This window comes from Henckelia pumila, chromosome 2 (assembly GCF_033568475.1).
Source record: "Henckelia pumila isolate YLH828 chromosome 2, ASM3356847v2, whole genome shotgun sequence".
In the NCBI taxonomy this organism is placed as follows: domain Eukaryota; kingdom Viridiplantae; phylum Streptophyta; class Magnoliopsida; order Lamiales; family Gesneriaceae; genus Henckelia; species Henckelia pumila.
The window spans coordinates 1,691,195-1,707,369 of NC_133121.1; the positions used below are offsets into that span (position 1 = coordinate 1,691,195).

At 33.0% G+C, this 16,175-nt stretch overlaps 3 protein-coding genes across 4 annotated transcripts; all 3 read right to left on the minus strand.

Annotated features, from left to right (window-relative positions):
- Window positions 1–296: 296 nt before the first annotated feature.
- On the minus strand, window positions 297–5,289 carry LOC140879604 (uncharacterized). Of its 2 annotated transcripts, none has more exons than XM_073283392.1 (5): window positions 5,150–5,289; window positions 4,842–5,013; window positions 3,471–3,686; window positions 1,261–1,480; window positions 297–800 (listed from the first exon to the last, which is right to left on the minus strand). In XM_073283392.1, exons 2-5 carry the CDS (start codon window positions 4,967–4,969, stop codon window positions 534–536), a joined length of 831 nt encoding a protein of 276 aa, XP_073139493.1. In that variant the 5' UTR covers window positions 4,970–5,013; window positions 5,150–5,289; the 3' UTR covers window positions 297–533. The 2 variants fall into 2 exon arrangements, with proteins under 2 accessions (XP_073139493.1, XP_073139494.1); XM_073283393.1 differs by lacking the exon at window positions 5,150–5,289 and adding an exon at window positions 3,806–4,260 and having other exon boundaries at window positions 4,842–4,981.
- A 726-nt stretch (window positions 5,290–6,015) lies between these two features.
- LOC140881410 (ankyrin repeat domain-containing protein 2B-like) lies at window positions 6,016–11,219 on the minus strand. The gene is made up of 9 exons (XM_073286702.1): window positions 11,043–11,219; window positions 10,765–10,795; window positions 9,811–9,953; window positions 9,046–9,258; window positions 8,804–8,952; window positions 7,296–7,464; window positions 6,962–7,054; window positions 6,466–6,605; window positions 6,016–6,377 (listed from the first exon to the last, which is right to left on the minus strand). The coding sequence occupies exons 1-9, from the start codon at window positions 11,049–11,051 to the stop codon at window positions 6,278–6,280; spliced, it is 1,047 nt and encodes a 348-aa protein (XP_073142803.1). The 5' UTR covers window positions 11,052–11,219; the 3' UTR covers window positions 6,016–6,277.
- Window positions 11,220–12,645: 1,426 nt separating this feature from the next.
- On the minus strand, window positions 12,646–13,364 carry LOC140884916 (uncharacterized). Its single transcript, XM_073291807.1, has one exon. The coding sequence runs from the start codon at window positions 13,254–13,256 to the stop codon at window positions 12,807–12,809; it is 450 nt and encodes a 149-aa protein (XP_073147908.1). The 5' UTR covers window positions 13,257–13,364; the 3' UTR covers window positions 12,646–12,806.
- Window positions 13,365–16,175: the final 2,811 nt, after the last annotated feature.

A 16,175-nucleotide genomic window follows, 5' to 3' on the forward strand; every position in this document is an offset into this window, starting at 1 on the left:
TATATTTATAAACAATTAGATTTAAATATTAATCAATATTACATACAATAATTGAAATTATATATATATATATACATATATATAAAGTAATCAAAATATATAAAAAATAGTAAATAGACCAATAAACAAATTGATCTTGAAATTACAAAGTGTTTTTAAAACGAGCAACCGTTTTAACTTTTGATGTGGTAGCAACGTACAACGTACTTAAACCTACTTACGTGGTTCATGACTGTTCCGCAGAATGCAGATGTCCTTACTCTCAGGCCTTGGCATCACCATCTTGAAACCAACACAATTTTTAAATCACACCCAAAAAAGGGAAAAACTTGAAATAAATAATCAATATAGAAGGATGTTGAAGTCGATATTCTACATAGATTTCCCCCCAAATGACTTCAAACCAGCACAGACAATACTTCACATGAAAAGGGAAATGCTGAGGTGGGCACGGACTAATCCTCAATGTCTACCATTCACCACTAGACAGTGAAAATTCACGGGATAGACATGATCACGGACCGGAGAAATCGTCATTTCAAACCTAGGGCAAATGACAACTTTGGTCGAGATTTGTTCTTGCCCAACAATTTCATTTGATTCGCCCGCTCCTCCTCTTCTTGCTGTTTTTTCCTTCGGAGAGCCTCTTCTTTCTGCCGCTGGAGCTCCACCAATTCTTTATAGCGCTCCTCTTCTCTTATTTGCTGTTCTAATGCTTCTTTTCTTTGAGATTCTTCCACCTTCCTCCTATTCTCTTCCAGCATTCGTTCCAGCTCTTCTTTTTCTCTTCTTGCTTGTTCCTGTACATGCTCGCGTGTTAGAATCACACTTTCCTAGTAAACAAAGTCGAAGAATGGTTAAATGAAAATATAAAATACTACAAAATACACCTTGTTGCATCAAACAAGTCAAATCCACTAAAGACCAAGGATTACACTATTATGTGAGTGAGTAAAATTACATCAAGAACGATGAGAACTCTCAGATCAAATGCGTTAGTCTATTTGCCACAAATATCAATTTTTTAGCCCTTTTTAAATAAGTTTAGCAGCTAGGAAGCCAGATTTCGAAAAGTAGGGCGACAATAAGGTATGGATAAGGTACATCCGGTATATACCTAAAAGGAGAAGATAGATAACAGGGTTCAGAGCTGGCTCGCTTATCAGGCTAATAGGCTATCCTGGGAGGAGCTTCCCATCCCCCCAAAGGGTGGCAGCATAGAAATGTACATTTTCAGTGAAATGAAGAATATAAGCTTACCTCATTCCGACGAGTTTCTACAAGAGCAGATTCTTTTTCTTTTTCAAGCTGAGCCGCAACCTCAGAAACAAGTTTCTTCCGACCTTCCTTTAGGAGCTTCTCTATTTCAAGGTTGAGTTCTACAGAATTCAATCTCTCTTCGACTTTCTTCTGTATTGCCTCCGATACCCTCTTCACAGTTTCTTCCTCTATTAGTTTTAATTCTGCCTCCTGTTGACGCCTGGAAAGAGGTAAAATTGTCAAATGAAAATTGCAAATGACCCAACATCAGATGAGTCCGTTCTAAGGAAATCAGAAGTGTTCAAAGATAGAGATCACTTTTACATAGGACCAGAATATGAACAAGATAACTTAGCAGCTATTTGGCCTTCTGATTTTCTGTAATTCATAACTAAAATGAACGACAAACTAACCTCCATGTCGAAAAAGGCATTAGACATTCATGCTTATGCTTTTTAAGCATACCTCTAACTGATTGCCGTTCCAAAATATTTCAGTTTCATATCTGGTGAACAGTAGATTAATGAGGAATCAAAATAAACATTACCAGAAACATCCTCCAACTTATCCTGTCGAGAAGAATGTCAAAAAAATATATAGGTCTTCATGCTAATTAATGGAGTACATTGGCCCATCCATTGTTAATGCTGATGTTATTCAGATACAGCTCTTTAACAAATAATTCAAGTATTGAGAGCAGATCTTGCATTTAACATTAAAAACATGGAACAAACTAGTGAAGCTAAGTCTTGAAATCCACAAAAATAGTCACACTACATATGTTTCTGGGCTACATTTCATCAAAGATTATCTTAGCAAGCAACTTTCGCAAGATACATGTGTCATAAATAAAAATAACAGCCAGGCCAACTCAAGTCCAATATAACTTCCAAAAACCAAAGGTAGATTTGACACACAGCCTAAGCCCACTGAAAAAGGATAGAGACACTAATAATCATGAATATTAATATTCATAGTTGCAGCAAAATAATGATGACACTGGCACAGTGTTGCATTGCCGCAGCACAGTTTCTGAACAAGAGACTGAATATATGAAGGAGAAAAAGAACAAAAGAATTTCATGCATTTTTTGTGAATCATCATAAAGGCTAAAAAAAGAACGGGAAGAAAAGATAGAAGCATCAACTAAAATAACTCCTACTTGACGCGAGCTATTTTACAAAACAATTTACCATAGAGAGTGACAATGCTATTATATCATAAGAACCATTCTGAAATAGTTAAGGCTAAAAATAGATAAGATCAAGAAACAGATTCAAAGAAGTACTTCACAAACAAAAGAGACAGTGAACATTCGAAAAAACCAAAAACAAATTGCACAAGAGCGGAGATCATTAAAACTGATTCCCTCCCACAAGATAGCCAAAATTTATCATTAGATTTACACATCTATATTGACAGAATAATTAATTTGAAAATTTAACAAGATAAGATATGAAGATAAAGAGGACATAGTTCTCAATTACTACAAGACAGTTTCAAAACTCATAGCAAGTATCAAGATGAGAAATATAGCCTACTGCCGTTGGCGTAGCTGTTTATGCAATTAGTTGTGCCATTGACTTAGACAGTTACAGGTAAAGCAATTTGTGGGTCTTTCACAATGTATGTTGAATATTACAAGACAACTAAACTTAATTGGTATCCATAATTCCATAACAAACAAGATATCTCAGTTGTGAAACCTATCTCTGGAAAAACCATTGGATCGAAACGATTGAAGATGTGTCCACTCACACGGTGCAATTAACAACTTCAACATAGCAAAAGGCTGAATATTTCTTGAAATTGTGTTGCTTCTACAACACTAAAAAAAACAGTCCATCTACAAGGTGTAACAGACTACATCACCAGACGGATTAATAGAGCCCCTGATTCCGATGTAAATTATATACCTACAAGACATACTTTGATTTAAAATATAGTTGAACCTTCATTAGTTTCTCCATCCGATCAAAAAACAATATTTTCACACATAAAGTTTAAATGGTTTAAGCAAAATCCCACAACCGCATCAGACACAGATTGCTATTTCTGCCATTGGAACTAAACATAATAATTCATAATTCTTTGTGTCTATTACATACTTGTGCAGTCATAAAAAGGTTCAGACTTCCATACAAACATAGACAATGGTAAAAAAATTAACATTCAAAAAGTGCAATAAGGAGAAGAACTGATAATTATACCTCTTATTTTCCTCTTCTTCTTTTAACTTTTCACTTGCATCTTTAGTCTCTTTTGTACCAGAGATTACACTGGGAGAAACATTTACGGAAGAAACAGAGGTACTCTTTTTCGTTTGTCTTTCATTGCGCTTTGGTGTAGGAGAGCGACGTTTATGTCGTTCTTGAGAGCGGGAACGACTTCTGTGACGTTCGTAAGATAATGAACGACTTCGTCTTCTGTAAAATACAATAAAACAGGTGACCTTGGAGTAAAAAGATTGGTCCCTACAGGTTTCTGATTATGCTCTTTCAAAACCCAGCGCCTGATACGGGATACGGGAAGCATATGCAGTTACCTCAAACATTGCAAAGAATAAACTGTGTGGACCATCTTTTATCATAGAAACTGCTAATATCACAATCGAGCAACGAAAGAACACCACGTCAGCACCCATCACCTGTGGACTTCCCAAATACAGGGAAGACATTGTTTCTTTTTCTAAACCCAACAACGATGTTGACTATCTCTCCTTTGTACTATGTTTAGATATCTTATGTCAAAAATGCCAAAATCTTTGAGGGAATCTCCCATCGTTCATAGCCTTAACTATGACAATATACAACAGTTTAGAAGCTTTTATCGGACTGACAAAAGATTAAACAAGACTTGAACAAGGGCGATAGTCATCAACTCAACAACCACAAGCATGTAGCATATCAAGGTGCTGATGGAAGGCGAAAACTCTCACAGGCAGCAAATTGCACAAGGAACACCAAAGTTAGAAATTCCATAGGCAGCCTGTAACTTCATCTAAAAAAACAATTGATGTTTATCATATAAAATTTATGACAATTCAAGCCATTATCACCCACAAAATCTATCAGGTGGTTAGACAAATTTACAAAAGAAAGATAAAACTATCCTATTAAAATGAAGGCTTCAAAAAATTTTAAAATTGCATGTGTTCCATGCTAGAATGAGAAGAGACCTCTGGGTATTTAAAGAAAGACCAGCTGAATCAATCATATTCATGCACATAAAGCTGGTTTCAAATAAACATATATTATAAGCAAATTGGTTACTATTTTTTTTTTCAAAGGAAGCAACTCGTGCTCCTTTCTATCTTAAATCAACAATCGAGACCATTCTCATCGCATAAAACAGCATAGCTTCAAAAAATGACTAGGTTATTTTCCCTAAAATATTTGCAAAACTTTCGAGCTACCAAATTTGTCCGTGAAGACCACAAAACAACTTAGGGTACCCCGAAACAATAGTTAATTAATCAGAAAGTATTTGGTGCCTCTTAATCGGTAAATAAGGATAAACTTGTTAAAGAGATAATGAAATAACAAATAAATATGGAGCAGGTATGAGTAAAAGGGTATCACCTGCTCCGAAAATAAGGAGATCGGCTCCTGTCTCTGCGGCTGTGACGGCCAAACCTAACCGGTGATGGTGAAGGAGAGTATCTCCTCCGATGCAACGGCGACCTAGATATGTCCCTGTCTCTACCCATCCAAAAGCTACCACTAAGTGACGCGAACAAGATCAACTAGTAACCTGCAATACCAAACACATATTTTAAAGACAAAAATTTTAAGGACCCGCAAGTTCGAAAAATTAGCCATTTCTTGAAAGCGTTAATGCTTTTTCTCGATTTTTAACAGTCATTTCGATACAGAATTAGATTAACAACCTGTCACAAGATAATAAAAGATCTGCGTTCAATTATGGTAAAGCCAACGAAGAACGAACCCTAATTATTGGGAAATTTTGGAGGAGCAAACCAATGATTTTGAAGAAAGGAATTTCTGGAGAGGATGAGTCATGAGAGACTTGTTATTAGAAGGTTGACACAGGACAGAACAGGACTCGAGACAGATATGAATTGGGCTGCGAAAACGGCCCAGTGGGTTTTCTGGATAGAACCCGATCCATTTAATTGGATTCGTTTTATAATATTTGGATTAATAATAATAATATTTCAAGTTTTCAACATTTTTTAATATCTAAAAAAGTTTTATTTTCCTTCTTTTTTTTTTTGATAAATTTGAGACTCTTTCAATGTTTATTTAAGAAAATTCTATGTAAATTCAAGCATATGTTTGAAAAAAAGTTTAGATGAAGTGTCAGTTTTAATAACAAAATCAACTAACTTTGTCCCATCGCATATGCATTAAAAATTTAATAAAAAAGTTATACAATAAATGTATAATTTTAACTTTAAATATAATAATAAATATATTTTTCAGATATGTGTTCAGTCCATTTAGAAATGAAAAAGTATGTTTTTTTTAAAGATCATCTCAGTTATTAAGAACTTGTAGGCTTTTATATATTAGACTGATAAACATAATCCATATTTATAATTAAAAATAATCATTTGAATGGCTATGATCCGATCGAAAATCCGTCCCATTAAACGATCTCAAGTGAGTTTTTTATATATATAATTGAAACATTATCACCATCATTTACCCCGAGGGGAAGACCTTATCACTCACCATTCACATAGCAGGATTTGTTAGTTAAAAAATAATTTTTTTAAAAAAAAACAAAAAATAAAAAACAGAATCCGTAGTTATTATTCATGGTACACAAGGGAGCAAAAATGATCGATTCGACTGAGTGAATAGTTCAGGCAAGTATCAGCCAATTCAACACTCACGGTCCATGTAAATAAATAAACGCATCCAAATACGTTTCGACAAGACGACGAATAGAGAAGCATGTCAATAGCCAACACTCTTGCAGGTCTAACACACCATACAGCTGACACTATAACATGGGTAAAATATCGCATGTGCACCGGGAGCTCGAACGTTCATAGAAATGCGTCTTTTTCAAGCAGCTTTAGTACCTCGTCTTGGGTGTTTAGTTTAGCAACGTCTATTGGTGTCTTACCGTCCAAGTTCTGAAGAGTGCTGCAAACAATGAAAGGGAAAAGAAGCCGTTTTACCAGAATGTCTGCATGACAAGGGAAAATTGAGTGTGTATTGAAAGAGGGCTTACACAGCAGCGCCGTTTTTCAACAGAAGCTCGACACAGTCTTGCCTGCCATAGCCCGCAGCATAATGGAGAGGGGTGTTCTTGTTCTTATCCAAAGCATCTACCTTTGCCCCGGCATCCAGAAGAACTTGAGCGCACACGTCCTGAAAATGGAAGATTAATTCAGCTTTCAGGCGTATCGAGAGAGAAGTAACGAGTGGCAGACTGGCAGCACCGCGAAGGGGCAAAAAAAAAAAAACAGGAACAAATAAGAAAGGCACATGGGGAAAAAAGCATGGAAACAACATAAAAGAAGCAAAAATAAAGAATTAAAAGCAGTAGCACACAAAAGATATTGTGTAAAGAAAAAGTGATGGGCTTATGGATGAAAAGAAAGTTCAGTGAACAAGAAAGAATAGACCAGAAGCTAATTCACTTTCGTTTTATTGTAACTTCCAAGAGCTTACAGAGAAGGTCAATATACTTCAAATAAGGCTTATTTTACTCTGACATTGTATACCTCGCCATATCCACATGCAAAATGTAAAGCGGTCCTTCCCTCAGAGTCTTCTTCGTCCTTATCAGCACCATCAGCTAGTGCCTTTTTCAAACCCTAGTTTACACAAATGCAAATTTAAACGATTTGGTGTTAGAAATTTTTGCAGCCATTGACAGTTGATGTTTAATAAGGACAAGAAGCAAAATAAATCAGATATTTCAGCAAATCGATTGGAAAAATTTCAGGCGCAAATCTTTGCAAAAAACTTATAAGCGACAAGCTGCCGACAAATACTTTCAGGCGTCCAGCTATGTAATCATGTTTAAGTACAATACACAGGGCTTGGAAATGGTACCTCAACATCACCAACACTAGCAGTATGATGAACAATAGATTCTTCTTCGTTAACTTCATCGGTCTCCTCTTCACCAGCATCATCACCAGCAGATGTGGCAGCTTCTCCAACAGCTGCAAATCCCATTGCTTCACCCAACTTTTGGAGTACCTCTTTATCATTCCAGTACCTGATCATAATCACATAGCATCATACAACCAAATCACAAGTATTGAGTGATTTATTGATGAAAACTAAAAGGATTTGGATTTGGAACAAATAGCAAGTTTCATGTCAAGATTTAATATGACTTAAACAAGTTCTCCCTCATTGTAGGGCATTTTTCTTTTTGAGGCCACAAAAGTCAAACTTTCACATCTGGGTCATGTACTCATGTCACCATTTCCATTACATGTGTGAGTGTGTGTGTGTATCATTATGAACAAAGGGAAAACACCAAGTAGAATTAGAAAGTATGCATCATCTTTTAACCAGATGCAGAATCACCAACTAGAATATGAAACAACCTAATTACATATTAAATACTTATAAAACCCATTAATTCTTTAGCTTGATTTTTGAAGCTAATCAAAGTTCTTTAATATTACACGACAATGGAGTTTACTCTATATGCAACCAGAAAGTAATGTTCTCATGAAACATGATATTTTAAAGAGCCTGCCACAAAGCATACAAAGAAGAGTCTAGAACAATATTAATACTTATACAGAACCCACTCGTGTCATTGCATGAAAAGTATATTGGCATGCATTCACCTCATATACTGCAATGCGGAGAGACAGAAGCTCACATAGGGCTCAAATGTATCTAATAACTTGCACCATAGTATCTTTCACACGGCAAAAATATAAGGACAAATTATTTGGCACAATGCATCCATTATTCAGGTTTCTGAACAATTTGAAGAGTCCAAATCCACCAAACAAGACATCTAATCAGTGAAGAAAGTCAATTAACATTACACGTTCTTGACCTGAGGATTTACCGAATATATATAAAGACACTAATGGCGCACAAGCACTCGACATCCATAGTGCCTTTGTTAACATCCAAGTCTGACATATGTTCGTGAAAAAATAAATAAATAAAGAGGATAGTTTAGCTCTCACTATGGACAACTCAAATCACACCACAGTGCCAATGATTCCAGGACATGTTACATAAACATACTTCATATAGAAATTCTAACATGCATTTGTTTAATTTTGCAATAATATTTAGAAGATATATCCCAATAGCTAGTGCAACAAAGTTGCAAACATGAGCGGCTTATCTCACTGGAGGATAATTCATTGCTCTGACCAATTCTGGTAATTATTTGGATCAACAAATTCAACATGTGTTCAGTAACATTTCTTAATAATGGTAGTATAACATGATGCTCTTTGATATGTATTCAGCAGCATTTCTTTTTAATTTAAGCCGCTTCATGGAATTGCATCACGTTACACCAAAATATTATTAGATATAATCCCACGGATGAAAGGATAACTAAGAAAAGAGATTACTTCATCATAGCAGCAGGACCACCAGTCTCAATCTCTTCCAATATAGGCTTTAATGATGGATCTTCCTTAATTTGTAACATTCGTTCTTCGATTTGGCCTTTGTTAGCTGGATTTGTCAAGCCCTCAAGCATGCCAGACATGGCCGGATCCTATAGAAAAAGTGAGAACATCATACATGCTCATGCGACAGTGTTTAAACTTATACCCTACAACAAAACAAGAACTATCAAATCAAAAAATACCTGCATCATTGCCGTACCGAGTTTCTCGGCCATGGTCATAAATTGAGGGTTTTGCATAACATTTTGCATTGTAGCATAATATTGTTGTGAGTCAAAGTTGGGGATACCATTTTCAATAGCAGCACCATGAAAGGTTTTCTGCAGCTGCTCCGCCATTTGACTAAATGAAGGATCTTTAGCTATCTGTTCTGCTAATTCCTTGATGCTTGGGTCCTACACAGAGAACAGAGTTTAAGAAACTAGATAAAAGAAAAACTAAGGACCTTCCAACTGTCTTTGAGGAATACTAATGTTGATGTGCATGCTCAAAAATGTCAGTCCGGTTAAAACTGATGTTTTAGAAATTGCAATTCCAAATTTGAATAAAACCCAAGACTAGATACCACAATCTATCTAACTTCACCCCTCACATCTTGAAAATATTTCATTATATATTTACACATGTATGTACACACACACACACACACAAAAAAAAATAATATACTACAACATAAGGAAAACCCTACTGAATGGACAGAGAAAATTGGAAAATCCTATTGACAAACAATATAAGGGGGGGAATCAGAAATAATATTTGGATATGTAACATTAACTCGTAATATTGAGCAATGGAAAAGACAAAGCATATTTGTCCTCACCAAAATAGTACTAGCATCAGGCAGCGCTGAATTTATCATGGCGGCTGACGCTATGAATTTAAAGACTCGAACACATTCTAGACTGAGACACAAGAGAGAGAGAGAGAGAGAGAGAGAGAGAGTTTACATTCATAAGTCCTGTCATGGCTGAAAAATCAAAGGGATTTGGCATTCCAGCAAATGAAACAGGGGTAGTTCTCTGCCCAGATGGAGAGTTTGCAGATGCTGAGGCAGCAGGAGCTTTACTCTCAGCTGCATCAGACTTTTCTTCTAAATGGCATAAGAAAAGCATTTAAAATAGTCCAAACTAATTAGTTGACCATTGTAGAGAGAATAAATGAACATAAATTCACCTAAACAAAAAACAAGAGCTTACAATTTTCTTCCCTAATATAAAACATCCTAATATTGGATTTAAATTAAAATAGATACTAAAAGGCTTCAACTTCTGCAAAAGAGAAAAAGTGACAACTGAACAAAGGAAAAAGAAGTTTTCCAAGGCAAAGTCGCATCATCCACAATCTCATCGAGAAAGCAAAAACCACCACCGTTAATATACACTCGAATCAACTATGTTCCTAACAAATCATATATACACACATATATGTAAGCCAACTATAGAAATACTATATTTTCCAGCGCAAATTTATATTCTAAAAGTTGAGCTGACATCATCGATAAAAATATATGCATATTTTGGAAAAAATGTGCCAAGGGTTATTAAATGTTACCCAAGTCAGCATTGATCAAATACTGGAGACCATAAAACAATGTTCAAAAACAAAATTCAATGATTCTAGTTAGATATGTGTATGACATAAATTTCGAGACACGGCGATGATTAAATGCTTAACATAAATATCCCAAGTGCAATCAGAACTCCACACAAAGAACAGTTCATTGAAGCAGTTCGAATATCACCCAAACGATAAATAATGTCGAATAACATAGAGTCCAGAAAATCAGCACATTAGTTCATATTTATTCCCAATTTTCACAGGTACACAACATAACACATCCAAATACACATATTCAACAACTTCACAAATTTAAGCAACAGCAAAACTAACCAGACGCTTACCCTCTATAGAAACCGGAGGAGTTTTTACGGCCTGAAAAAAAACCAACCAACGAAGTAAACACAAAAAGAAATTAAATGTCATCAACAAAACACCAATGAAAACTATAATGCAACAAAATGAAATGACAATCAAGAAAAGCATAAAATGACTATATCATAAGTAACAAGAATGCTTCAAATGAACAATCTAACACAGCAGAATAGAAACTGAAAGATCCAAATGACGAAACATAACAAAAATGACAACAAAAACAATTAAACAGAGCAATCAACAGTACCTCAGACATGATTGGAAAAAGGGTTGTTTCAGAAAGCTGGGCTGGAATCGGAACAGGGTTTTTGTAAAAGCAAATAAACAAGAATGAGGGGATTACGAGTCAGGAAGCGAGTGGGCCACCTATATCCTCATCTTCTGGCGAAATGAATGGCACATATATATCTCTTTGCCGACTGCTGCTTCTCTCTCTGTTGCCATTTTTGGACTGAAGCTCACAGTTAAAAAACATGGGCTTCACACAACCACACAACAGCCCAGCTCACGAGTTTTTTTAATTTTTAGCCCATGGATTTATTTATTTTTTTCCCATTTTTTTATTTTTCTTTTTTCAAATAAATTACATAATTGGGAAAATTGCAATTCAAAACTTATTTTTTCCCCATTTTTATCTTTTGTTTCATCATATTTCAATTTTAAACTATTTTTTTTTTGTTTTAATCATTTTTCATCAAAAATGATAAATACATTTGCACTTCACGACGAAAAAAAAAAGTTTACAAGTTGCTTAAAAACAAAATTGTTTAAAATATATATACTTCATCCGTCTCAAATACATAGTCCTACTTTTTTTTCACACAGATTAAGAAAAAATTATTGGAAAAGTAAATTTTATACAAACTTTCTATTTTATCCCTATTTAATTTATTAAAAAATGATTGCATAATTTTCAAGGTGTAGTTAATAGGGGTATATTAATAAAAAAGTGTAAAAAAATATTATTAAATATGGTATATGACTATATATTTGGGACAAACAAAAAAGGAAACGTGAAATATATAATTGAGACAGAGGGAATACAATAGACTGAGACTGAAATTTGACGTGTAATATCAATTTTGCAAATAAATAAATATACATGATCGAAAATGCAGATTTAGGTATTATATATCAATCCATCCAATAACAAAAATAAAAATATGAAAACGATCGATCCCATTGTACGTGATATGTATTACCTTTATCACCAAGAAATCCAACAACACCACAAGCTTCGACTTTGATTTTGGGGACCATTGACAGCATTATAGCATGTTATGAAAGTTGCAAAAACAGTAAAATAATTACCAATTACCAAACTAAATAAATGACCACACACTTCGAGGATTATTTGTGACATGCATATACATATATGGATTATATCATTTACATGAAAAATGTTTTCATATAATTGTAACTATCTTGATGTGCTTGTGAAATATGTGTTCCTTTGCCTAAAATATCCCGACTGTTTTTAAACTTTGTCTTTTTTTTATTTTCAATGAAAAGTAAAACATGAATAAATGTATAGTAATCCATGTACTAATGTAAATAATATCAATATTATTTGGTGTCATGGTCTATTATTGTTATTTTATCTTCTCCTTTTATTTTATTCATCATCATAATTGGAGTTTAATCCATTTGTCTTATTTCTCTTTTTTTTATTATATTATGTCAAACCGTACTTTAGTTATTTGTTTATTTTTACAAATACGATGTGATCCCCTTGAAACATAATAATTCAAAATACACTGTGACTCCTTACTACTTTTTATCATTATGATATTATCTTTATTTGAATATAATTGAATTAAATTAAAAAAAATGTAAAAAAACGCAAAACATGTCAAAAGCACGACACATATGGATTTCACATTTTGATTTTCAACTCCCCATACAAAATGTAACAAGAATTATTCATCAAAAAACAATACATATAATAACATAGTACACAAACAATTATATCAAGGGATTAATTAAACAGTAACAAACCCTTAGCTATATTCTAGGCAGGATGAATCTTGTTACAGTTACTCGAGATGGCCTTGGCCGCGGACTTCATCGAAGCGGCGGCGGAGCCCACCGCGGCTTCGATGTACTTGGTGGCTGCGAAATCAGCTGCCTTCTCCATACCCTTTCCCAATTTCCTGGCCCACTCGGCCACGTTGATCAAGTCGTCGTACTCTGATTTGCAGAGGCTGTCCATCTCCTCCTCGAACCGGCGGAATTCGGCCATGGCTTCCTCCATGGCCGAGTCCATCTCCTCCTCGGACTCCTTCACCTGCGATTCGGACCGCGCCAGCTCGCTCACCTGGTCGAGTTCTTGGCTGGCCCAGGCTTTGTAGGCCTCGAGCTCGAACAGCTTCATCAGATCGTCGATGGCGGAGGGGTCGAAGTTCTTGTCTCGGACGGCTTCATCGGAGAGAAATGCGAATTCGGAGAAAAGGGCTTCCATTTTTCTTGGTGATTAGTTTAGATTTGGTTGCAGAAGAATAATATTGGAGGAGGATATATCAATCATGTGAAGAGACGTTACACCTAAATTTTTAGTAACATGTCTATGTATATATGTACGTACATGTTTCTTTTTTATTATTGTTAATTAATATATTTTTTTATTTGATTATCATAATAAATTGTTCTTTTTCAACAAAAGGGGAACAAAGTTTTATAAACTATATATTTGATAATAAAGTGTGACAAAGAAACGATTCACTTTCAAGAAGGCAAGTAGGCCGACTGGTGACTTCGTCAAACATTTAAAAGCTACAAGGTTAAGTTTGAAAAAGAAAACATTGTTTAATTGTTTTTTTTAAAAATAAATAAATCTTAAGTTGCTGCCACCAATATCATAGCACTTAAGTGATGTAGAGGTGTGATTGATGCTAAAAGAAACAAGTATTAACAAATTTGAGTTTGTAAACCGTTTGAAATTAAAAATGGTATTGTTTGATTCGTGAGATAAAATGATGAGCAATGAAATGATAAATTTTTAAAAATAAAAATAACATAGTTATCTCGTAACACCAGTCGATATAAACACGAATCCAACATGGTATGTATAATTCACTTCTATGCTCCCTTTTGAATTAGTGGATAGATAGTGAAATTGAATTAGAGATAAGTAGGCTTATCGGGGAATCTAGACTAGTGGCTGAGTGGAACACCTAAGCTAGCGGTCCCTTTTGTCAACCACATTGGCTACACTTTTTATTCATCAATTATTTTTCGTTTTTAGCATCATAATTTTTGGAATTTCATACTTCCTAGAGTGAGCTTCATTTACTTAATTCGATTCGGTGTAAATGATCGTTATAATTCGTCGATTTAGAAAATCGTTCACAAATTATCCGATTGAAAAACATAGATTTGTTTTTTTTTTAAAATCATATTTACATGTTTTCAGGAAAGTAATTTATATGTCTTTTTAAAGCTCCCTAAAGAATACACGAAAGCCAAATTGAGACTTGGTAATTAACGATTTTTATACCTTGGAGTACGAATATTAGATTTATATAATTTTTTTAAAAAAAATCGATATATAAATTATAATTCTTGATAAAAATCATATAGTCACAACATTAAAATCATATGTACGAATACATTTGTGCCAATCGAACCATTAATATGTGGTGTGTATGAGTAAATGTTGGTGACCGTTGAAGCTGAGAGGCCAATATAACTTTTTATTTTCTCGATTTTTTTTATTGGCCACTTTAAAGAAAAAGGGGCATTGTAACATATGATGTCACATTCTACCTTATTAACCAAGGCCGACGAGAACATTTTTGATTTTTTAATTTGCACATTTTTCATTTTTGGTCCTGTTAAATGTAAATTTGCAATTTTAATCCTGTAAATGTAACTTGCATTCTTTTTTCATTTTTGGTCCTATTAACATTGAATTCGCATTTTTAGTCCTGTAACTTTCATGTTTTTTTTCACTTTGAGTCCTGTTAACATTTAATTTACAATTTTAGTCCGGTAAATTGCATTCTATTTCATTTTTAGTCTCATTTGCATTGAATTTTTATTTTTTATAATATTGTAACTTCCATATATTTTTACTTTTTAGTCATATTATCGATGAATTTATATTTTTAATTCAATAAATTTCATACTTTTTTATATTTTATTTATAATGTATTATTTACATATTTTAAAACTTTTAAAATTTAAATGAATTAAATAAAAAAATTCTGCTAAAATTATTCAAAAAAACTTTACACTTATAAATACCATCTTATAAAATATATAATATAAATAAAACTATTAATCTAATGTGAATCATTTTTTTCGGTTTAGTTTTTATATATATAATTTGAAATCGAATCATATAATTTTATTTTTAATCATATTAAAGGTGAATTCAATGGTTTTGTTAACATTGAATTTTATTTGTAGTAATATTAAAGGCGAATTTTTATTTTTAGATTAGTAATTTGTAATTTTACTAAACTCAAAAAAACATGATTCATATTAAATTAATAGTTTTATCTATATTATGTATTTTATAAGATGATATTTATAAGTGTAAATTTTTTTTGAATAATTTTAGTTGAATTTTTTTATTTAATTCATTTAAATTTTAAAAGCTTTAAAATATGTATGTCATAATATATTATTAATAAAAAAATAAAAAGTATGAAATTTATTAAATTAAAAATATAAATTCATCAATAATATGACTAAAAAAAATATATGAAAGTTACAAGATTAAAAAATGAAAATTCAATGCAAACAGGACTAAAAATGAAAAAAAATGCAAGTTACCGGATTAAAATTGTAAACTCAATGTTAACAGTACTTAAAGTGAAAAAATCATGAAAGTTACAGGACTAAAAATGCGAATTCAATGTTAATAGGATCAAAAATGAAAAAAAAATACAAGTTACATGACTAAAATTGCTAATTTACTTTTAACAGGACCAAAAATAAAAAATTTGCAAATTACAGGACCAAAAGTGTTTTTTTCCCTAACCAAGGCCTACATTACTTATATTTAATAATATAATATAGATATTTTTTCGAGAGAATATAATATAGATATTATGTTAGATGTAAAAATCATAATCATAATTATCAAATAGCTGAGAAGATCCTTATTTTTATAAAGACAATAACCAATGTAATTATTTGAAAAATGAAAATATATTATTTATACAACCATATAATACAAATATTATCTATATCTCTATAGTTGAGGGGCTTATAAAAAATGTTTTTGTGGACACCAACTTTATTATTATTTTTTTTCCCTTTCTCTACACAATAATCTTTTGATTTATCACTTTTCGAATGATTAATTAAAACAGCTTTATGTTTAATTCTTTAATTAGTTTTTATTAATTTTTAAGTAATCTTTTGATTAATT

Coding starts and splice junctions, on each gene's coding strand:
- LOC140879604 (XM_073283392.1), bottom strand. CDS start 4,969: ATGGGTAGAGACAGGGACATATCTAGGTCGCCGTTGCATCGGAGGAGA. Junction 1,481..3,470: donor GAAGAAGAGGAAAATAAGAG/GTATAATTATCA, acceptor ACCTCTTTCCAG/GCGTCAACAGGAGGCAGAAT. Junction 801..1,260: donor TAGAAACTCGTCGGAATGAG/GTAAGCTTATAT, acceptor GAGCATGTACAG/GAACAAGCAAGAAGAGAAAA.
- LOC140881410 (XM_073286702.1), bottom strand. Junction 9,259..9,810: donor CCATGACAGGACTTATGAAT/GTAAACTCTCTC, acceptor TTCTCTGTGTAG/GACCCAAGCATCAAGGAATT. Junction 7,055..7,295: donor CTAGTGTTGGTGATGTTGAG/GTACCATTTCCA, acceptor TGTGTAAACTAG/GGTTTGAAAAAGGCACTAGC.
- LOC140884916 (XM_073291807.1), bottom strand. CDS start 13,256: ATGGAAGCCCTTTTCTCCGAATTCGCATTTCTCTCCGATGAAGCCGTC.